Consider the following 19,862-nt stretch of genomic DNA (forward strand, 5'->3'; position numbering starts at 1 on the left):
CCAGGCACCACCACAGCCCACAGCCCCCCCATCCCGCAGGTGCCAGCACAGCCCCATGGCTGCATGGCCCGGCTCCCGCTGGTCCCTTCCCCAGGAGGAGGGGTTTGCACCGGAGCGCAGAGCAGCCGCCAGCCTGGTCAGTACAGTGCAAGCTTTACTGTGAAGTCTCGCGGGGTCCTGCTCACCACCAGCCCGTGGCACTGGCGGGGGCCCCGCTTCCAGCGGGGTCTCTGCAGGCACCGGGCAGGGTTGTTGTCACCGTGGGTCTCCAAGGGTGGCTCGAAGCCACTGCAGGACGTCGGCCAGGCCGGTGCCGTCGCGGGCGCTGGTCTCCAGAATCGTGATGGGCTGTGTGGCGCAGGACACGATGTCCTGCATGTGGAACAGCGACTTCATCTCCATCACGGACATGTAGCAGGGCAGGTCACTGCACCCGGAGGAAGGTCTGCATTAGCCCACCAGGCCGGCTCTCCTGCCAGCCCAGCCCCTGACTCAAGGGCCTCCACAGGCCAGGCCAGCCTGAGCCGTACAGCAAAGGACTGCTGCCACCCCCCAGGACACACCAGGCTTCCTTAGGTGTCCACCACCCGACGGGGGGGACGCAGGAGCCATTGCAGCCCCTCAGTGTGCCCCCTGTGCCCCCACCCTCCGGTTGCCCCCCCCTCACATCTTGTTGAAGAGGACGAGCACGGGCACGGAGGCGAGCGGCGCCGCGGAGAGCACGGACAGGAGCTGGACACAGGACGAGGAGACCTGGGTCGGGTCGGCGGCATCGACCACAAACTGGAGGAGAAGGGAAGGTGCTGCGGCGGGTGTGCGGCGGGTGCCGGGGCTACCCCTCCCCTGTGCCCACGTCCCCCCCCAGCCAGGTCCGTCACTCGAGGACGTGGCTCAGAACACGAGGGGTCCCCGCTCGGCCGCCGCTCACCAGCAGAGCGCTGCACTCGCCGTAGTAGCTGTGCCAGATGGGGCCCATGCAGCCGCCCAGCTCCCGCAGCGTCACGGTCCGCGGCAGCCGCAGGTCGGTCAGGTTGGTGCCCACCTGCGAGGACAGGCGGCTGGGCTGCGTGCACCGGGGCCCCGCGGCCGCGCCGGGGCTGCGGCCGGCTCCCGCCCCGCCGGGCCCTGCCTACCGTGGGCAGCGTGGCCGGGGGCTCGCCCAGCTCCGCGGGCCCCTCCTCGGCGCTCAGCTGTGCCGCGGGTTAAGGACACGGCGGGGACGGGGACGGAGACGGGCCCCCCCGCCCGGGCCCCCCAGGGCCCATCCCGGTGCCCCCCACCCCCGATCCCCCTCCCCCTCCACCCCCCCCGCCGTTGCTCCGCCCCGCCGGATATGACGCAGCCGCCGCGCCAGCAGGCTCTTCCCGCCGCCCGCCGCCCCCAACAGCAGGCACGTGGGCACCGGCCGCGCCGCGCCCGCCATCCGCCGCGAGGCCCCGCCCCCGGAAGGAGCCCCGCCCCCGCCCGAGGAGGCCCCGCCCTCGCCGGAAGCCGGAAGCGGAAGCGCCGCGGTGGACCGGGCCGGGCCGGGGGGACGCGATGGGGCGCGGCGGCGGCACCTTCGAGCGGCTCCTCGGTACCGGCCGCGGCCTCCCCGCGCGCGGCGGGCGGGGCGGGGGGCGCGAGGCGCGGCCTCTGGAGCCGGGGCGGGCCCGGCGCTGGTGCTCGGTACCGGGCGGGTCTGGGGTCTCCGGGCTCTGGAGGGGCAGCGCCGGCGCGATCCAGCACGACCCGGTCGTTCCCCTGCAGTGGCCGGGCCCGGGGCACCGCCGCGGCGGGGGGGGTGCGCGGAGCGGGGCCGAGGGGAGCAGAGCCGCTGGAGCAGCGCCCTGGGTTTGTTCCCTGCAGACAAGGCAACGAGCCAGCTCCTGCTGGAGACGGACTGGGAATCCATCCTGCAGATCTGCGACATGATCCGGCAGGGAGACACCCAGTAAGTGCTCCCTGGCTGGGGCTGCGCGGGAGCAGGCTCCTGTCAGCCCGCGGCCGCGCTGCCCCGTCACCCGCGCAGCGCAGCACAGCCCTGAGCTGCTGGCGTCCTCCCAGCCGCGGGAGCTGCCGGCCACCTCTGGCCTGAAACCCTCAGAGAAACTCGGGCTTGAGTGTGCTTATTGCTTCTCCTCCTAGTTTGCCCTGGGGGAAGTGGGCTGGAACACGATGATCTCAAGGTCTCTTCCAACTCTAACGCTAATGTTCTGTGTTTCTAAGCATGTAGACTCTGTTTGGGTGGGGGGTGGCAGGTTACCAGCAGCACGTGGAATCTCCCCTTGGATTCCTCATTCCATGAGGACACGTTCTCTCTTTCCTTACCCAGAGCAAAATACGCCGTCAACGCGATCAAGAAGAAAGTCAATGACAAGAATCCCCACGTGGCTCTCTATGCACTGGAGGTAACGTCAGCCCAAACCATAGCACTGGCCAGGGAACATCCCAGCTTTCCCAAGCCTTCTGTGCTGCACAGGCTGCATGGAGCGTCAGCTCACAGCTTGGAGCCTCCTCCCAGCTCCAGCACAGGGGTTCTGTGACTGATCAGCATGAGGTTTTCCTTCTTTAATCCCATCTCAGCTTTAGGAACAGGCAAAATGGGATTGAGACGCCCTCCCTGGGGTCTGTCTCTACATAGCAGCGGTGCAGAGGCCCCCGTGAAGGTGAAGGGGAGCTCAGGCTCCAGTGTGGCTTTACTCATGCTGCCCCACTGCGACCCATTGCTCACATAGTGCTGTGTCTCCGTGTGCTGGGATTCTTCACAGGCTGCAGAGAGGGAAGAACGTGTCTGGCTAATGCTGTCCTCTGCTCCTGCAGGTCATGGAGTCAGTGGTTAAAAACTGCGGCCAAACGGTCCATGATGAGGTGGCCAATAAACAGACTATGGAGGAACTGAAGGAAATACTCAAGGTAAATACATCCTGGTTTACTGTCGTTTTGGAATGAGGTTGGAAAAGCAGCAGCAGAAGCAGCAGGAGATGTGTGTGTGTCCTCGTTTCTGTTCCCTTTGTGTAAGGAACAGAAGGGAAACTCTCTGGAAATGCGTTTCAGGAAAGGGCACAGCGTGGTGTGTGTGTAGGGAGCTCAGGAGAGGTGATGTTGTGAGAGCAGAGGTGGTGTCTGGCTATAGTGTGAGGGGGGAGGAACATGCTGCAAAGGCCTCAAGCCCTTCGTGGGAGGTGCAATGCTTTGCTTGGCCAGAGGCAGCAAAGAGAACCAGGATGTTCTGGCAGTTCAGCGAGGACCTGAGCAGTTCCCTTCACAGTACAGTGTGAGGCACACAGGGAGGTAAAGAGCAAAGGGAGAACTGGCAGAAGCTTTCTCTTTACTGGGGCTGTCCCACTGGCCCGTGGAATCATTTGAGGAGCTTTGCAGGATGTAAACCTGGCTGGTTTCACTGACAGGCTGTTGGCACAAGCTGTCACTTACCAGTTTGATATAACATGATGCCTGCAGGAGCTCTGTGTGTCCCTGGAGTGGAAACTTCCACAGTTGGAGTGGAACTGGGAACTCCTGTGTCCTGCTCCCAGCCCAGCGTGCAATGCCCAGAGGAGGCGTAGCTGTTCCTTCCCTACAGCCTCTGTCTTCACCAGAAACAGGCGACTGGATGACCCAGATACCTGGTGAATGAGCTGTGCAGGTCCCGTCACCTCTCACATGGTACCAGGGCGTCTCCTGTCACCTTCCTGCTAGGGCTGGCTCAGTCTCTGTGCAGGATGTGCTGAGCCAGGAACAGTGATGCAATGTGATGGCCAGGGGTGGCCGCGCAGCCGCTCCAGGCACTGAGATCAGATCAAGAGGTTCTGTGGTTCCCTCCAGCCCTCCTCTGCCTCTGTAGTTCCATAACTGCTGCAGACCCATCCTCCTCCTACGCTCTGCTGCTTGTGACTGCCCAGTGCTGGTAAAATGGTCTCAGCTCTGAGGAGGCTGAGGGCTGTGACACGTGTGGAATGCAGGATTTTTGGAATGGTCAGTAAGTCACTCTGTGTGGGCCGAGCTGAGCTGAAACCAGAGCTGGACAGTGCTCCTCTGCCTCTGGAGCAGCCGGTCATGTGGATGTGTGGTCACTCGGGCAGCTGATGACGGGCTGCTCTCAAGGCTGGGGCAGGAACAGGCTTGCCAAGTTGAACTGTGACACAACCCCTGCCTCCAAAGGGCAGCTGCCCGGCTCATCCTTCCTGCCTCTGGTGCTCCTGGGCAGCGCTGGGGCTGGAGGTGCTGACAGCCCGGCACCAGCACCCTCCAGAGCCAGCTCCTGGAGCCCCGGCAGCGCTGGGTGAGGCGCTCGCTGCTGCTCTGCCCGGCTCCGTGCCTGTAGGTGCCCCAGTGTGCTGAGTGCAGGACAAGCAGCTCCTGTGGGTGAGCGGAGCTGCTGGGCAGGGCAGTGCTCGCACCAGGCTCTGTGGGTGTTTTCTGAAAGCATCCTACCCCCTCGCCAGCTTTGGTCCACACTGCTCTGAAGGATGTGTTCACGTTTGTGCTGAAGGAGCAGGCAGCCCTTGCTGTGAATTGTCCTTACTGCAGTTTTCTGACGGCTCTCACCTTGCATGAATACTCTAAAGTGTCTCTGAAATACCTGACTGGTATTTCTGGCTTCTCTTCCAGCAGATTCACACCAGCCTTCAGGTTTCAGGGTCTTTTTCTCAGATTTGTTTTCTCCTCCCTTTCTGTGCAGAGGCAAGTGGAGACCAGTGTCCGCAGTAAGATCCTGTACCTTATCCAGGCCTGGGCTCACGCCTTCCGCAATGAGCCCAAGTACAAGGTGGTGCAGGACACCTATCAGATAATGAAGGTTGAAGGTGAGGACTCTGTGGGCAAAGGTGGGTGGACAGCTGGCCAAGCAGCTTCTGCTCTGGAGCTTTGCAGGAGAAGGAAGGGCTGTCAGGACTCTGCCTGGTGTTAGCAAAGTCTGGACTTGCAATACTGAGTTTTTTCTTGGTGTCTTGTTACCAAATGAACCTCTTGAGGTGACTGAATCCCACTGCAGAGAGAGAACAGCCCCATTGCCCCTGGATCAGCCGAGCTGGCAGCTAAGGGTTGGCATGAGGCGCTGCGAGTGTGCTTCAGGAAGCTGGCCTGAAGTCAGGGTGTCCTCTGGGAAGGGCTCTGCAGTGGGCTGGTTCCATCCTCCCAGGCTTTCCTCAGTGCTTCCAGGACGGGTCCATGCTCCCACTCTCTTCCCCCCAGGTCACGTATTCCCCGAGTTCAAGGAGAGCGATGCCATGTTCGCAGCGGAGCGGGTGAGTTGTGCTGCTGGGAAGGGAGTTGGTGCTGTGGGACAGACCCCACTGTCCTGTCCCCTTCTACTGACCCTTCAGCTCCTGCATTCCTCCGTTCCCTGCAGATTAGAGCCCAGGCTGGGGGCACAGAGCTCCCGGTGCCACACAGGCGGTTCTGGGCTCCTGTGCAGCGGTTTGACCTTGAACTACCCGATGGAGGGGAGAGTGACCAGGACAGGGAATTGGTCTCATCTTGCCCTGCTCGGTGGCTCCCTGCAGCACTGCTGCCCAAAGCCTCCCAGTCTCTAGGAACATGAGGGGGGATAATGGGGGGATCAGTAATTCCTGTTGAGCTGCGAATGCTTCCAGTCCCCGGTGTTCATGAGAGCACCTTGGTTAGCCATAGGAGCTCCTGAGGGGCTCTGTGGAGATGATCTCCTTGAGGCTCTTGCCCCTCCTGACCCAATTCTCCTTATCCCGGGCAGGCTCCGGACTGGGTGGATGCTGAGGAGTGCCACCGATGTCGAGTGCAGTTCGGGGTTGTGACGCGGAAGGTGGGTGCTGCTCCTGCTCCGCCGGGTTCCCTGGTCCTGCGCAGGCCCCGGGGACTGGCGGGACTCCCTGAGCCTGCCGGGAAGTGCTGGGGCTGGGCAGTGTTCCCTGGCTGCTGGCGGGGAAGCGCCAGGAGTGCCTGAGTGGTGGTGTCTGATGGCGAAGGAGCATGTTGCTGCCACACTGATGTCTCCCATCCTCTGCAGCATCATTGCAGGGCCTGTGGGCAGATCTTCTGTGGGAAGTGCTCTTCCAAGTATTCCACCATCCCAAAGTTCGGGATTGAGAAGGAAGTGAGGGTCTGCGAGCCCTGCTACGAGCATCTCAACAAGTCAGTACCCTTTGTGGTGTGTTTCTTTGCCTGCAGCAGCTGGGACTGTGAGGGAGAAGCTTTGAGCAGAGCAGAGCGAGGGTTCCCCACACTGGGCTGGGTTCCCATCCTCCTGGGAATGGGGTTTTCAGCTGCAGTGCTGTGCAGTGCTGGGGCTCTGGTGCGGAGGAAGGAGCATTCAGCCTGCACTGTCACCTCTTTCTGGCTACAGGAAAGCTGAGGGTAAAGCTGCTGCCACCTCTGAGCTGCCTCCCGAGTACCTGACCAGTCCCCTCTCTCAGCAGTCCCAGGTGAGTGGCTGCCTGTAGGTGCTGTAGTGATCCTGACCTGGTTGCTGTCCCTGTACTGACCACCTCTTCCTCCTGCTCGCAGCTGCCTCCAAAGCGTGATGAGACAGCGCTGCAAGAGGAGGAGGAGCTGCAGCTCGCTATTGCCTTGTCTCAGTCAGAGGCCGAGGAGAAGGAGAGAATGGTTTGTGCCCTGCTGGGGGTGATGTGCTGGGCATCTCCCAGTGTGCAGTAACAGACCCTGGGCATGTCCTGGTGTGAGCGAGCCACAGGGCCTGTGGAATGAGGGGGTGACAGTGGAGCCGGGGCTGTGCTGTGCTGCAGTCCCAAATCCTGGAAGCAGGCTGTGCCCAGGCTGTGAGCCCAGGGGCACGCTGGCCTGTGGGAAGTGTGCAGAGCATGAGGCTGGGTCTGCCGTGCCTGGCCATCGCCAGGAACTCACCCACCCGCTGTGCCCCGTGTGCTGCTGACCGGAGCCTGGGCAGTCCCCCACTCGACTGGTTTCCTGTTTTGCAGAGGCAGAAAACAACCTACTCCATGTACCCGAAGGCTGAGCCCACTCCTGTCACGTCCTCGGCTCCCCCGGTCAGCACGCTCTACTCCCCACCCGTGGTACGTTCTTGGGAGCCCCTGAACGTGATTCGGGTGGACACAGGCCGTGTCCCTGCCCCGAGTCTGCCCTGTTTGTGCCAGGCTGAATCCCTGCTCCGAGAGAAGAGATTTGCCCCATTCAGCCCCTCGCTCCTTCACAGCACTGCTGTGTTGTCAGCAGGGTCTGCGCTCAGACAGGAGGAGGTGGCTGTCCCCTTCCAGGCTCTTGCTGGTGCTCGGCACTGGGTTGTCCATGGCCAGGTCCGAGCAGGACATTATGTGGGAGCCTGAATGTCTCCGGTTTCTCTGAACTGTGTTTTCCTGTTTGTCTCTTTCCAGAATTCCTCTGCTCCCTTGGCTGAAGATGTTGACCCGGAGGTAAGGAGCCAGGCACTGCCGCTCCATGGCACAGGCTCGCTCCCCGTGGAGCACGATGCTGATCTTCCTTCTTCCCCTGGCAGCTGGCTCGGTACCTGAACCGCAACTACTGGGAGAAGAAGCAAGAGGAGGTTCGCAAGAGCCCCACGCCGTCAGCACCCCTGTCCCTCGCGGAGCCAGCTGCCCAGCCCGGGGAGGCCCATCCTGCCCCGCTCGGTGTTGTGGAGGTAAGAGGGGGCCTGGACGCGTGCCAGGCAGCCTCTGAGGGGTGAGGAGCACCCGGCTCCTTGGTGCAGCCCGGTCACGGGGCGCTGCAGGCTTGCTGCTAGCTCTTGGCAGCGGAGAGCTGAGGGGCTGCCCTGTCCTTCCAGCAGCAGTACCAGAACGGCGAGTCTGAGGAGAACCACGAGCAGTTCCTGAAGGCGCTGCAGAACGCGGTCACCACGTTTGTCAACCGCATGAAGAGCAACCACATGCGGGGCCGCAGCATCACCAACGACTCTGCCGTCCTGTCCCTCTTCCAGTCCATCAACAACATGCACCCCCAGCTGCTGGAGCTGCTCAACCAGCTGGACGAGCGCAGGCGTACGTGGGAGCTGCGTGGCTGTGGCCATGGGACCGTGTCTTGGGGTGGCTGCCGGGGCTTTCCCCAGCACCGGGGTTGGCATTGCCGGGATGCAGCCTCTCTGGAGAGCAGGCAGTGTGGTGCACGGGGTGGTTGGAGTGCTCTGCCCCAAGCAGGTCCCTGAGGTGTCTCTTCCCCCCCAGTGTACTACGAGGGCCTGCAGGACAAACTGGCCCAGATCCGGGACGCGCGTGGGGCCCTGAATGCGCTGCGGGAGGAGCACCAGGAGAAGCTGCGCCGTGCAGCGGAGGAGGCAGAGCGCCAGCGCCAGATCCAGCTGGCCCAGAAGCTGGAGATCATGAGGCAGAAGAAGCAGGTGAGGCAGGGAAGCATTTCTAGGGGATTCAGGGCACATCAGCCCCAGGCCTGCTGGCGCCTCTGCCCCAGGGCTGCCTTGGCAAGGGGGGATGCTGGAGCATCCCAGCTTGCAGCCATCACGGCCCCGTTCCCCCAGGAATACCTGGAGATGCAGCGTCAGTTGGCCATCCAGCGACTGCAGGAGCAGGAGAAGGAGAGGCAGATGCGCCTGGAACAGCAGAAGCAGACCATCCAGATGCGAGCCCAGATGCCAGCCTTCTCCCTGCCTTATGCCCAAGTACGCCTGCAGGGCCAGAGACCCTCCTGCCCAGTCCCAGAGGACGTGGCCTAGAGCTGCTTTTCTTCCCTCAACAGCTCCAGGCCATGCCCGCAGCCGGGGGGGTGATCTATCAGCCCTCTGGGCCCAGCAGCTTCCCTGGCACCTTCAGCCCGGCCGGCTCGGTGGAGGGCTCTCCCATGCATGGCGTGTACATGAACCAGGCGGCGCAGGGGGGCACGGGGCCGTACACCGCCATGCCTGTCGCAGGGACAGGTACGTGCCCAGCTGAGCCCACCGGGGCGGAGGCTGAGTGCAAGGTGGTGGCGTCAATCTCTGCCTCTCTGCCCCAGATCCCAGCATGGTGAATGCCTACATGTACCAGGCGGGGGCAGGCGGCGGGCAGGCGGTGCAGCAGGGCCCCACGGTGCCCACCACCACCCCTGCGTACTCGTCCTACCAGCCGACCTCAACACAGGGCTACCAGGCAAGTGAGGGCTGGGGCTTTCTGCAGGGCTCGGGGATCTGGCAATGGGATCTCTGGGAGGGAGGACGGGCCAGTTGGTCCCATCTCTGGATCTGCTGCAGCTTTCACAGTGGGAGTGGGTTGGGGTCAGGGCTGGTTTGGGCTCCCCATGGCCCAGAGGGAAGATGTTGTGCTGTCTCCAGTGGAGTGTGGGGAGTGTTGCTGGTCCTGGGGGGCTGGTTTGAATTGAGCTGTCACTGCTGGCACCACATCTCACCAGCCTCTCCTCCCCAGAGCGCAGCCTCGCAGTCGCAGAGCATTCCGGCCATCTCCCAAGCCCCCCAGTCGGGTGCCATGGGTTACATGGGCACCCAGTCGGTGTCCATGGGCTACCAGCCCTACAGCATGCAGGTGAGCGCCCCTTGTCCCATCAGCTCCTTCTTGGCCACAGGGTGGGCGCCAGCCCATGGGACATTCCTGGGCCTGTGCTGCCGGGGGCCGGGTGGAGATGGGGGTCTTTGGCCTCTGCCCCACTGCGCATCCCTCAGCCCCTGACGGCCGCCCCTGGCTCTCGCAGGGTCTCATGTCTGCCCTCCCGGGCCAGGAAGCGGCGCTGAGCTCACTGCCAGCGCAGCCGTCCTACCTGCCCGGGCAGCAGCCCCTCTACCAGCAGGTGAGTGCCGGGGCTGGGGCCGGGCGCGGGGGGTGTGTGCTGCCGGGGCCGCCTCTAACGGGGCCGCCTCGCCTCTTGCAGATGGCACCGGCGGGAGGGACCCCGCAGCAGCAGCCGCCGCAGCCGGCGCCCGCCCCGGCGCAGCCGCCGCAAGGCAGCGGCGAGGCTCAGCTCATCTCCTTCGACTGACCGCGGCGCGGCGCTGCCCTGAGACACCGCTCGACCTCCGGAACCGCGTCCCTGCTCCCGCTCCTCGTCCTGCCCTCCCGGCCCCGGGGACGGGGCTCCGCGGGGCCCAGCGGCAGGAGCGCGGCCCCGGGGCTGTGCCCGGTGCCCGGGGAGCAGCCTCGCGCCGTCCCGCCGAGCCCCGTTCCCCACCACCACCCCCCCGCCCCCGGGGTCCCTCCCCGGGCCCTCCCCCGTCCCCGTGGGCGAGACCGAGCGCGATCGGCGCTAATAAAGAGTTGGGAACGATCCGCGCCGGGTGTGCTGCGGCGACCGGGGCGAGCGAGTGTTGGCGGACCCAGCGGCTAGAGCGTCCGCCCCGCCCCACCACCGAGTGGCGGCGCGGGGGCCGCCGGGACCATCGAGCGCGGGGCAGAGCGCCGCCGTGTCCTCTGCGGCCGCCATGCTGCCCGCCGCCCGCGCGCTGCCGCCGCGCCTGCCCCGCCGCCCGCCGCCCGCCTGGCGCTGCCCCGGACCGCGGGCGCTGGGCACGGGCCGCGCGCGGCGCTCCGAGGCGCTGGCCGGGGCGCCGCTGGACACGGCCGCCAAGCAGTACTCGCCCAAGGTGCGGCAGCTCGTGCGGGACATCGCGGGGCTGACGCTGCTCGAGGTGGCCGACCTCAACGCGCTGCTCAAGGTGGGTGGCGGGGACGGCCCGGCTCCTCCCGGCCCGGCTCGGCTCCTCCCGGCCCGCCTGCGCCTCACCGGCCGCTCTTCCCGCAGGAGACGCTGAAGATCCCGGACGTGGGGGTGATGCCCGGGGCGGCCGCCACTCTCCTGCCCTCCCAGGCGGCTCCGCAGGTACCGGGCTCTCCGGGGAGGGGTCGGGAGTTGGGCCCCGCGGGTCCCCATGCAGAAGGGGCGGGGGGGGGCGCCGGGCCGAGCCTGGCCCCCAGGCCTGGGCCTCCCCCCCCGGTGCTCACCGCGCCCCGGTGGCTCCAGCAGGAGGAGGAGGAGGTGCCGCTCAAGAAGGAGAAGACACATTTCACCGTGCGGCTGACGGAGCTGAAGGCGAGCGACAAGGTGAAGCTGATCAAGGAGGTGAAGAACTTTGTGCCAGGAGTGAACCTCGTGCAGGTGAGGAGGGGGCTGCCGGGGCTGCGGTGCCCCGGGGCTGGGGGCTGGATCCTTGCGCCGGGAGGACAGTCCCGGTGCAGGGGAGCGGACGAGGGCAGGGCAGGAGTCAGACGCATCCATGCACCTGGTGTATTTAGGGAAGGGTCTTCCCTCCCGGCTCTGCTGCGTGGCCAACAGCTGAGCCCCTGGCAGGAGCGATGGGGTGAAGAAGGAGGCTCAGAGCAAACACCTCAAAGTGCTCTGTGCCAGCCTCAAATCTGAGCCGCTGTGAGCTTTCCTGCAGAGCTGGGAGCAGCCGGGGTCCCAGCTCCAGTGAATTTGCTGAGTCTGCCCCCAGCTTGGTCAAGGCCAACATATTTCTGAATTTAGACGAGTTTCTCCAATTCACACATCTTGCAACTCCCATTTCCAGCCCTTTCCAGAGCTGCTCTATTCGTAGGTGATGCCTCCTCCTTTTTCCTTAGAGGAGGTGGGCCTTTCACGGGCCTGTGAGGGCCTGAGCTCACGCCCTTGAGCCTTGGAACAAAGAACAGGTGATGGAACCGTTACTGGGGAAGCATTTAACATGCTTCAGTCTTCCACAGGTGATGCTTTCAGGAGGGCCTTGGGGATAGCAGTAGCCCTTTCTGTTCACCCGGCTGCAGGGAGGAAACGTGGCTCTTACGGGTAGCCCAGAAGTTCAGAAGGATTTCCAGAAAATCTTCTGACCTGTTCACATTGATCAATCCCAAAGCAAACAGTTCAGTAGCAGAGAGACTCCGGTGGCAGAGCCCCGAGTGCCACTGCCTGCGGGGATGAGTAACTGGCAGCTTGGCAGGTCCAGCTGGTGGGTCCCCCAGGAACATTAAAACACCAAACCCAGTAATGGACACGACTGGTGGGTAATTAGAAGCTCTCTGGGGAGCTCAAGTTGAGCAACTTGGCTTAGTGTGTGACACCTGCCAGACAAGCCGGCTTGGGCTCTGAGGCAGGTCCGAGGTTGGTGGATGCAGGTTATTGCTGGTAAACTTTGCCACGTGTGACCTGCCCGAGCTGGTGCTTTGGTTCAAGCACGCCCAGACACAAACCCATCACTGCTGCCAGTTCTGCCTGTGAGGTTGTGTTCAGAGCGTGGCTGGTGCTGCTTTACTGTCGGTTTTGCTGCCATCTGCTTGGGGTGTTCTGACGAGCCTCGCAGGGAAAGCTCCCTGCCCGTAGGACTGTCCGTCACATGGGAGTCGGCGCTGCTGGGGAACCTCTGGTGTTGGGTGCTGGGGCACTCGGACAGGTCAGTCCCGCAGGAACAACTCGATGGGATGGGGGTGTCATCAGCACGAGCTGGGCTCTAGTCTGTTTGCACCTAGGGAAGCGTGTTCCGAGCCAGCTCCACAGACACACGCTCACCTCCTATCTCCTCGTACACTCTGGCTGGGGCTGGAACAGCCGATCCTGTGCAAGACCAGCTTGGGGCCTGCTGCAGGGCACCGGGAACAGCCGCTTCCCCTGACCAGGGCTGCTTTAGAGCAGTGGTTATGCATTGGTGAGAAGGGTCTTAACTGGAGATAACCTTGACTGTGTTCCCTGTCCTCGTCCCAGCCAGCCAGAACGGGCTCCTGTCCGGATCCTGCCCTGCCAAGCTCTGCCTGTGCCACAACCCTTCCTCAGCCCTGGCAGAAACAAGCTTTTTCCGCCACTGTGGGTACCTCATCGCTGCGCCCAGATGGAATCAAAACCACAAACCCTTCTTTCTGCTGGCAGTGGTCAGGCTGTTGGTGCTCAGTACCTGCAGAGCCACGGGGCAGAGAGCTGGCAGCAGCTCTGCACTGCAGGAACCTCCCAGGCTCTGTTTTAAGAAGCTGAGGAGCTTTGTTGTGCTGCTTGTGGTGAGGAAGAGCGTCCGCCTGTGCCTGGGGTTACCCTCTGGGTTCCTGTCCTTTGTTCACAGCAGCCCTGTTGGAACTCCCTTTAAATCAGCTCAGCAGCTTTCCAGCTTGTCTTAAATGCTGAGGTACTGCAGAGTACCAGTGGCTTGGGTAGAGTCCTGCAAATAGGAAGATTGTGTTGTCTGTACTGGAGCTTTTTTACCCGGTACAGTGTGTTCCTGCACAGCTGAACCCTGCGAGAGCCTCCTCCCCACTGGCACAAACATGTGAACCAAAACATTCACACTTGGAACCGCCGGGAGCTGCCTCGTGGTGACTCTGCCAGCGGCCCAGGCACCGGGGCTGCGTGTCGGGGGCACTGTGCACGTAGTGGGGGGAAATTGAAGGGCAGTTACTCAGTGATAAAGGTCTTCCAGAGCTGAAGGGGATGCGTCGTCACTTGCAGTTGGGTTTAAACATCCCCCGGTGGGATGTGCTGTAGCTCAAGTGAAAGTCTTGGGCTTTGGACCTTGGGTTATGCTGAGGTCAGTCTCATGGCTCTGAATCTCTTAATCCAGTTAGCAAAAGCCAGTTTCCAATCTCACGCTTCGGTCCCTCCCACAGGCAAAGAAGCTGGTGGAGTCCCTTCCGCAGGAGATCAAGGCCAACGTCTCCAAGGAGGAAGCGGAGAAGATCAAAGCAGCACTGGAGGCAGCAGGAGGGACTGTGGTTCTGGAGTAGACATCCCCATCTCACCACGGAGGGACTGGCGCGATGGCAGCCGTCCCCACTGCCACCATCCCTGGCACTGGGGTCCGGATGCTTCCGAGCACGGCGGGGATGCCCTCTGGAAGCGGCCCTGTGCAAGAATGCTGTACGGTTTGGTGGGGCTGCCCTCTGGTCCTGGCACTGCGATGAACTCTACTTCATAAATAGCCGAAAAACCCTCAGGAACGGTTCATCTCTCCCCGTTAACCACTTGGCGGGTGGGAAATGTGGCTCTGGAGCATGTGCGGCGCAGGGGAGCTCCCGCCACAACCCCGGGCTCATTATAGCAGCCCCGGTGCTGCGGCCCCCCCCCTCCCGGTCCCGATCATCATCGTCCCGGTCCCGGTTCTCCACCCCCGGTGGTGCAGGAGGGGGGCGTGGCTTACCGAAGGGGGCGTGGTTTCGCTCGGGGGCGTGGCTTCCCCACGGAGCGGCGCCGATGGCGGAGCGGCGCGTATCGCGCTGGTACTTCGGCGGCCTCGCGTCGTCCGGCGCCGCCTGCTGTACGCACCCGCTGGACCTGCTCAAGGTGAGGGGATGGGGAACGGAGGGGGTGGGGAGCGGCCGCGACGGGATGGGGAGAGGCTGCGAGGGGATGTTAACGGCTCTGGGGAGCCGCGGAACGGCTGCGGAGGACCGGTGAATGGCTGCCGGGAGCCGGTTCTGAGGGACCGGTTCGCCGCTGTGACGGCACCGAGCGCGCTGGGACGCGGCCCTGGGCTCGGGGGGGACGCGGGGACACAGGGACAGGGCTGAGAGAACTCGGGCCCGGCCGAGGGGCAGCTGTGGGGACGCGGTGTGTGGGGTGGGGGCTCCGGGGAGCTCGGGGTGCCGGCCCGGCGGGGTGCGGGGCCGTGGAGGACGCCCTGGCCGGCCGTGCCCGGGCACGGCAGCGTCTCCGGGGCTTGCAGAGCTGGACGCGGGCCCACTGGGCTCCGTGTCCTCAGGCCAAGGTGTCACCTAGGCGCCCTGGCCGGGCTGGCATCCCTGCTCCCGCACAAAGCGCGCCGCGCGCAGCCCTGCGCTGCCAGCACCCGCGGCGGGGCGAATGCCAGCGCTGCCCCGAGCCTTGTGCCAAGCAGCGACGAGCCCGGGCCGGCGGCGCAGAGAGAGCGGGAGGGCACGGCCTGGGACAGGCAGCCCCTTCCCACCCCACGCCTGGAGAGAGAAGAGGATGTGCCGGGCACCGGCCCAGGAGAGGAGCAGGCACTGGCAGGGGGATGCCGCTTCCCCGGTGCTTGGCCTGTTGCTGTGCCTGGCTGGCCGCTGGCGGCCCGCGGGGGCTTGAGGATGCCCTGGTAAGGTGCCAAGAAAGGGAATTTGTCTGGCACGTGCCTCCAGGTCTGCCTCTGAGCCAGCGACGGGTGTGACTTTTGGGCTGTGTCCCCACGAGGCAGCCCCTGTGTGCCCCGCGGCTGTGAGCAGCCTGGGCTGGTTTTGCCAGTGGGTTTATGCCTGGATATTGACCACGGACCCGCCTTTGGCCCAGAGCCCGCCTGCTGTGGGGCTGGCGCAGGCCTAGGGAAGCACGAGGGGCCCAGGATCTGCAGGGCAGGGGGTGAAGAGTGCTTCACCGCACCTTTGGACCTTAACCTGGTGGGAGCCAGCCCGTGGCACCGCCGTACCACTGGAACCAGCTGTGGGCAGCCACCGGCCGGCCCCGGGGCTGCCTTGTGCCGGCAGTGACCGCAGCGCTGCCCGGCTCCTCCCCTGCCCGCCCGCGGCCCTGGGAACGGAGGCAGCAGCGCGCTTCCTGGTGTGGCTCTGCCCTACCTGCCTGCCCGCTCCCTCTGCCCGGGCTGCCGGCAGCTGCCCCGGCACGGCACGGGCTCTGGCCCCTGATGTCCCAACTCCGCCTGCCGGGCCCGGAGGCATGTCCCTGCCCTGTGGCCTCGCACAGGGAGAGGCTGTTCCCAGCGTCCCGCGGCGTGTCCCACGCTCTGGCCGTGCCGGCGCTTCTGTAATGGGAGCCAGGCCTGGTCCCCTGCCAGCGGCCCTTTGCTCTTCTTCATTTTATCTCCTGGCCCTTTGACCCACACGTGATGTTTGTGGTGTGGGGCAGGGGGTGCGCTCAGGACATGCTGCTCTGTCCCGGCCAGCCCCATATCCCACTGCCGCAGGTTGGGAGTGGAGCACCTGCATTCCCGGGCTGTGCCTGGCCGTGGCAGCGAGCGCGTGAGCGGGGCTGTCTTCCTGCCTCTGCGATTCCTGTGGCTGGCTGAGAAGGAGGGGAAGTGACTTCTGGAGGCCGCTGCCGCCATGTGTGGCAAGGGTGCAGGCAGCAGGAGGTCATGAATTCATGGCCCTGTCGCGGTTTCTCAGAGCAAACCCGTGCCGCTTGCTCACTCACGTGTTTCTGTCCCAGCACCTTTCTCAGGGGAGCAGGCACTGCCGCCTCATCCTGAGCCACGGAGCAGGGCAGCACCTGGGAGGGGCTGCGGGCAGGTGCCTCAGCACTTCCCCTTCTCCCACCAGCCTCCTCCCTGTGAGGCTGCCCGGGACAGGTTCCAAGTGCTGCTGAGGTGCAGGGAGCCTGGAGCTGTTGTTCCAGTGCTAACAAGTTACCCTGGCAAGACTCAGAGTGGCCATCCCTGCGCTCCCTGCGCCCAGCACCAGGCCGGTGCACTGACACTGCCGGCTCTGCCGCAGGTCCACCTGCAGACACAGCAGGAGGTGAAGATGCGGATGATGGGGATGGCGATGCATGTGATCCGCAATGACGGCTTCCTGGCCCTGTACAACGGGCTCAGCGCCTCGCTGTGCCGGCAGGTGAGTGCCACGTGCCCTGGTGGCCACTGGTCCCCCATGGAGCTCCTGCCGTGGCGCTGCCCTTGCTGTCTGGCAGCGAGGCTGGAGCTGACACACTGCCCAGCGGCTCTTTCTCCTCTCCTCCAGATGACGTATTCCTTGACTCGCTTCGGCATCTACGAGACAGCGCGGGACCGCTTGGGCCAGGGCAGCCAGGGGCCTCCCCCCTTCTACCAGAAAGTGCTGCTGGGTGCAGTGGGAGGTGAGTGGGGCAGATGGACCCTCACTGCAGGCTCCTTCAGGCCACAGGAGCCCCTGACCCCGGCTCTTTGCCGCAGGTTTCACTGGCGGCCTCGTGGGGACACCGGCGGACATGGTGAATGTCAGGTCGGTGCTGCCACGTCCCGGTGCAGCTCGTGGCTGGTGGGGGGGGGTGGTGGGTGCTTCCCGTGCTCCTGACCTATCTCCTGAGCAGCTGCGCTGCGGTTGGAGGCCGGTGGCTCCATGCCCAGGACTGGAGCTGTTCTGTTCGGTGTGACAGCCCCAGCCCCTTGTGCGGCCCCCGGGGGGTGTGGGGCTGGCGGCAGCTTTCCTGTCCCGTTGCAATCGGGCGACATAATCGTCTGCTGGGCCTTTGCCCGCTGCCCAGGCGGGTCCCCGGGGCTGGGGGGGACAGCGGGTCCCCGGCCCCGCCTCACCCCGCCGTGCGTTGCCTTCCAGGATGCAGAACGACGTGAAGCAGCCGCCCTCTCAGCGGCGCAAGTGAGTGAGGGTTCGGGGGGGGGGCCGGGGGTCCCTGTGGCCGCCGGGGGGCAGCACCGGACCGGCGGCGGGGTCCGTTCGTTTACCGGGGCCGGTGGGGCCGGGGCTGCGGGACCACGGCCCCGGGAGCTGCAGCCGCCTGCGCGGGGCTGCCGGGAAGCCTCGGACCGTGACACCTTCCTCTCTCGCTCCTTTCAGCTATTCCCATGCCCTGGACGGCATGTACCGCGTCCTCCGGGAAGGTGAGGCTGTGCCAGCCGGGTAGGGTGAGCCCGCCCGGGCTGTCCTCGCTGGCACCGGGGATGCGCAGTTGCCGGTGGGATGGATGGGGCCGGGAGCTCTGTCGGGAGCTGCTGCGGGTGCTCGCTCAGCGAGGGCAGGCAGAGGGGACAGAGGGTGGCCTGGGGAGCCGAGAGCACTTCTGCAGCAGCTGGCTGGGGCTGGGCTGGGCAGCGCACCCATGCTCCAGTGTGAACGGGAATGCTGCTGGGAAAAGCACGAGGGGGTGGAGCGGGTGGGAAGAGGAATGAACGGCAGCAGGGGAGAGGTAGGGCTGTGCCAAAGGGTTCTGCTTTCCTGCAGTGGACGTGCTGTTGTGTTTGGAGCACTGTTGTGTGAGGAGTCTGGGGCACGGGCCGGGCAGGGAAGGGAGTGTGGGTGATGTCCCAGGACTGTGCTGATCCCAATCTGTCTGTCCGCAGAGGGCTTGAAGAAACTCTTCTCTGGAGCCACGATGGCATCCAGCCGAGGGGCTCTTGTCACTGTTGGGCAGGTAGGACAGCTCTGCAAGGCAGCTGGTGCCCGGGTAGGGACAGGGGCTGTCCCTGGCATGGTGAGGAGGATGGATGTGCCACTAACGGGCCGTGTCTCCACAGCTCTCCTGTTATGACCAGGCCAAGCAGCTGGTTCTCTCTACTGGATTGCTGTCAGACAACATCTTCACTCACTTCCTGTCCAGTTTCATCGCTGTGAGCAGGGCTGGGTGCGGGGAGGCAGGACTGGGATGGGGTTTGCCTGCAACCAGGGCTGCCGGAGCTGCCGAGCAGGGCTAGGCACAGAGCTCTGGGTCTCTCTAGTGCCCACGGCAGTCGCTGGCGCCAGGAGCTGCTGACCTGCTGACTCTCCCCAGGGCGGATGTGCCACATTCCTGTGCCAGCCCCTGGATGTGCTCAAGACCCGCCTCATGAACTCCCAGGGCGAGTACCGGGTGAGTACAGCCCGTCCTGTCCCCTCTGCGTGCTGGCCTCTGCCTCCTGCCACCTCCTCATCTCTGTCGCTCTCGCTCCAGGGTGTTACTCACTGTGCCATGGAAACTGCCAAGCTCGGACCCCTCGCCTTCTACAAGGTACCTACCTGGGGCCGCATGGGATGGGCTGGTGGGGTGGAGTGGGGGAGGCTAGGCCGGCTGGGAGCAGAGATGGGTGCTCAGAGCAGCATTGGGACCCTGCTGCCGGGGCCTGACTGGTTCCTGTGCTGGAGCTTCTACTGCAGTTCTGCTGATGCAGCGGTGGTGCAGCACTGGTGTGTTCGGGCCAGAGGGGTCAATGCACAGCACAGATCTGAGTGCACGGTGACGGCTGCGGTGCCTCCCTCACCGCTGTGGCAGCCCCCGCCTGCCTCCCCAGGGCTTAGGCTGCCCTCTGCCCACAGCCTCACACTGCTCCAGGGTGCTGCTGAGCACCTGGGCCTTGATGGGGAGGCCCGGGGCCAGGCACGTGCTGACTCTCCCCCTTCTCCCTGTCCCCTTCCAGGGCTTCATTCCTGCTGCCGTCCGGCTCATTCCTCACACCATCCTCACCTTTGTCTTCCTGGAACAGCTGCGCAAATACTTTGGGATCAAAGTGAACACCTGAGGAGGAGAGACGGACCCTGCCTCACCCCGGGGTGAGCGCAGGGGTCACCACTGAGACCCCAGGACCCCTCTCCACTGCCTGAGCCGGTGCCACTCCCCTGGCCCTCACCCCTGCTCCTGTGCCTTGCCAGCGCCTGTGCCTGGCCAGTCCCAGCGTCCCACTTCCTCTCACCCCTGTTCTCAGTATTTCTGTTATTTCTGGGCCACCCTGGGCCCCTTGTCCCCTCTGCACTGTTGGTTTGGGGGTTTTTTGGTGTCTTCCCACTGCCCACAAGTCCTGTCCATGCCCCCCTCAGCCCCATCCCTCTTGCCCGTGGGGCTGGGGGCCAGAGCCCACCCTGCAGCAGGGCCTGTGCTGGGGCACACGTGGGGCTGGCGAGCGGCACGGGGAGGTGCAGGTTTAGCACAACCCCATCCTCCCGCAGTGCCTGTGGCCCCCGTGCTGCTCCCCTGGCCCCAGCACAGCCTCTGTGTCCCCCCACACACCCCCTGCTCCTGCTTGGCCAAAACTCATCAGCGCCGCACGGCTGCTGCGCTCTTCAGGGATTGTACCTCATACCAATGATGAGAGAACGGACCCCGGGGGCGGGGGGGGGCGGACACCCAGCCCCTGCCTGGCTGCTCCGGTGCCAGTGGCAGTCCCTCTCTCCTGGCCCCTCCTCACCCAGGGCATGGCCCCAGGCCTGGCAGCTGGTGCTCGAGGACCTGCCACATGCCCTGCACCAGCCCTGGCCCAGGCTGGAGGGTCCGGGCTGCCCTGTGCCCCCCTCACCCTGCACCACCCTGTGTGGGGGCTGCAGCCCCCAGCCGTGTGCACCCTTGCACAAGGTGGTCCCGAGGGATCAAAGAACTGGAATATCTGTGACCTTCATGTGTAATAAAGGGTGGAACAAGCTCAGGGCCTGGAG

General features: G+C 64.6%; 4 protein-coding genes across 8 annotated transcripts; 3 read left to right on the forward strand and 1 right to left on the reverse strand.

Moving 5' to 3' along the window:
- Positions 1-136: 136 nt before the first annotated feature.
- On the reverse strand, positions 137-1,438 carry ARL16 (ADP ribosylation factor like GTPase 16). The gene is made up of 5 exons (XM_030506031.2): positions 1,336-1,438; positions 1,134-1,192; positions 929-1,042; positions 668-783; positions 137-427 (listed from the first exon to the last, which is right to left on the reverse strand). The coding sequence occupies exons 1-5, from the start codon at positions 1,421-1,423 to the stop codon at positions 256-258; spliced, it is 549 nt and encodes a 182-aa protein (XP_030361891.1). The 5' UTR covers positions 1,424-1,438; the 3' UTR covers positions 137-255.
- On the forward strand, positions 1,363-10,157 carry HGS (hepatocyte growth factor-regulated tyrosine kinase substrate). 4 transcript variants are annotated; one of them, XM_030506025.1, is made up of 21 exons: positions 1,363-1,576; positions 1,849-1,933; positions 2,315-2,390; positions 2,803-2,895; positions 4,661-4,784; positions 5,173-5,225; positions 5,690-5,758; positions 5,963-6,087; positions 6,299-6,377; positions 6,460-6,558; positions 6,891-6,986; positions 7,305-7,343; positions 7,427-7,570; positions 7,718-7,928; positions 8,112-8,284; positions 8,423-8,563; positions 8,641-8,818; positions 8,896-9,029; positions 9,303-9,419; positions 9,586-9,681; positions 9,763-10,157. In XM_030506025.1, exons 1-21 carry the CDS (start codon positions 1,540-1,542, stop codon positions 9,868-9,870), a joined length of 2,277 nt encoding a protein of 758 aa, XP_030361885.1. In that variant the 5' UTR covers positions 1,363-1,539; the 3' UTR covers positions 9,871-10,157. The 4 variants fall into 4 exon arrangements, with proteins under 4 accessions (XP_030361885.1, XP_030361884.1, XP_030361887.1 ...); XM_030506024.2 differs by having other exon boundaries at positions 7,715-7,928; positions 9,763-10,155; XM_030506027.1 differs by lacking the exon at positions 9,586-9,681.
- On the forward strand, positions 10,127-13,774 carry MRPL12 (mitochondrial ribosomal protein L12). 2 transcript variants are annotated; one of them, XM_030506028.1, is made up of 4 exons: positions 10,127-10,543; positions 10,630-10,707; positions 10,849-10,983; positions 13,449-13,774. In XM_030506028.1, the coding sequence occupies exons 1-4, from the start codon at positions 10,310-10,312 to the stop codon at positions 13,563-13,565; spliced, it is 564 nt and encodes a 187-aa protein (XP_030361888.1). In that variant the 5' UTR covers positions 10,127-10,309; the 3' UTR covers positions 13,566-13,774. The 2 variants fall into 2 exon arrangements, with proteins under 2 accessions (XP_030361888.1, XP_030361889.1); XM_030506029.1 differs by having other exon boundaries at positions 10,246-10,543; positions 10,852-10,983.
- Positions 13,775-13,989: 215 nt separating this feature from the next.
- On the forward strand, positions 13,990-19,844 carry SLC25A10 (solute carrier family 25 member 10). The gene is made up of 11 exons (XM_030506032.1): positions 13,990-14,121; positions 16,242-16,361; positions 16,488-16,602; positions 16,679-16,727; positions 17,061-17,102; positions 17,301-17,344; positions 17,804-17,874; positions 17,978-18,070; positions 18,232-18,309; positions 18,391-18,447; positions 18,854-19,844. Exons 1-11 carry the CDS (start codon positions 14,032-14,034, stop codon positions 18,953-18,955), a joined length of 861 nt encoding a protein of 286 aa, XP_030361892.1. The 5' UTR covers positions 13,990-14,031; the 3' UTR covers positions 18,956-19,844.
- Positions 19,845-19,862: the final 18 nt, after the last annotated feature.

Source organism: Strigops habroptila, chromosome 14 (assembly GCF_004027225.2).
Source record: "Strigops habroptila isolate Jane chromosome 14, bStrHab1.2.pri, whole genome shotgun sequence".
NCBI lineage: Eukaryota > Metazoa > Chordata > Aves > Psittaciformes > Psittacidae > Strigops > Strigops habroptila.

Bases quoted from the DNA above. Each gene is read 5' to 3' on its own strand.
- HGS (XM_030506024.2), top strand. From the start codon at position 1,540: ATGGGGCGCGGCGGCGGCACCTTCGAGCGGCTCCTCG. The intron at 1,934-2,314 runs GTAAGTGCTCCC...TTCCTTACCCAG, and splicing joins ATCCGGCAGGGAGACACCCA to AGCAAAATACGCCGTCAACG. The intron at 5,759-5,962 runs GTGGGTGCTGCT...CATCCTCTGCAG, and splicing joins TCGGGGTTGTGACGCGGAAG to CATCATTGCAGGGCCTGTGG.
- SLC25A10 (XM_030506032.1), top strand. From the start codon at position 14,032: ATGGCGGAGCGGCGCGTATCGCGCTGGTACTTCGGCGGCCTCGCGTCG. The intron at 17,345-17,803 runs GTGAGGCTGTGC...GTCTGTCCGCAG, and splicing joins GTACCGCGTCCTCCGGGAAG to AGGGCTTGAAGAAACTCTTC. The intron at 18,071-18,231 runs GTGAGCAGGGCT...GACTCTCCCCAG, and splicing joins TCCTGTCCAGTTTCATCGCT to GGCGGATGTGCCACATTCCT.
- MRPL12 (XM_030506028.1), top strand. From the start codon at position 10,310: ATGCTGCCCGCCGCCCGCGCGCTGCCGCCGCGCCTGCCCCGCCGCCCG. The intron at 10,708-10,848 runs GTACCGGGCTCT...CGGTGGCTCCAG, and splicing joins CCTCCCAGGCGGCTCCGCAG to CAGGAGGAGGAGGAGGTGCC. The intron at 10,984-13,448 runs GTGAGGAGGGGG...TCCCTCCCACAG, and splicing joins CAGGAGTGAACCTCGTGCAG to GCAAAGAAGCTGGTGGAGTC.
- ARL16 (XM_030506031.2), bottom strand. From the start codon at position 1,423: ATGGCGGGCGCGGCGCGGCCGGTGCCCACGTGCCTGCTGTTGGGGGCG. The intron at 1,193-1,335 runs ATATCCGGCGGG...AACCCGCGGCAC, and splicing joins GCTGGCGCGGCGGCTGCGTC to AGCTGAGCGCCGAGGAGGGG. The intron at 428-667 runs GTGAGGGGGGGG...CTCCGGGTGCAG, and splicing joins CTCGTCCTCTTCAACAAGAT to TGACCTGCCCTGCTACATGT.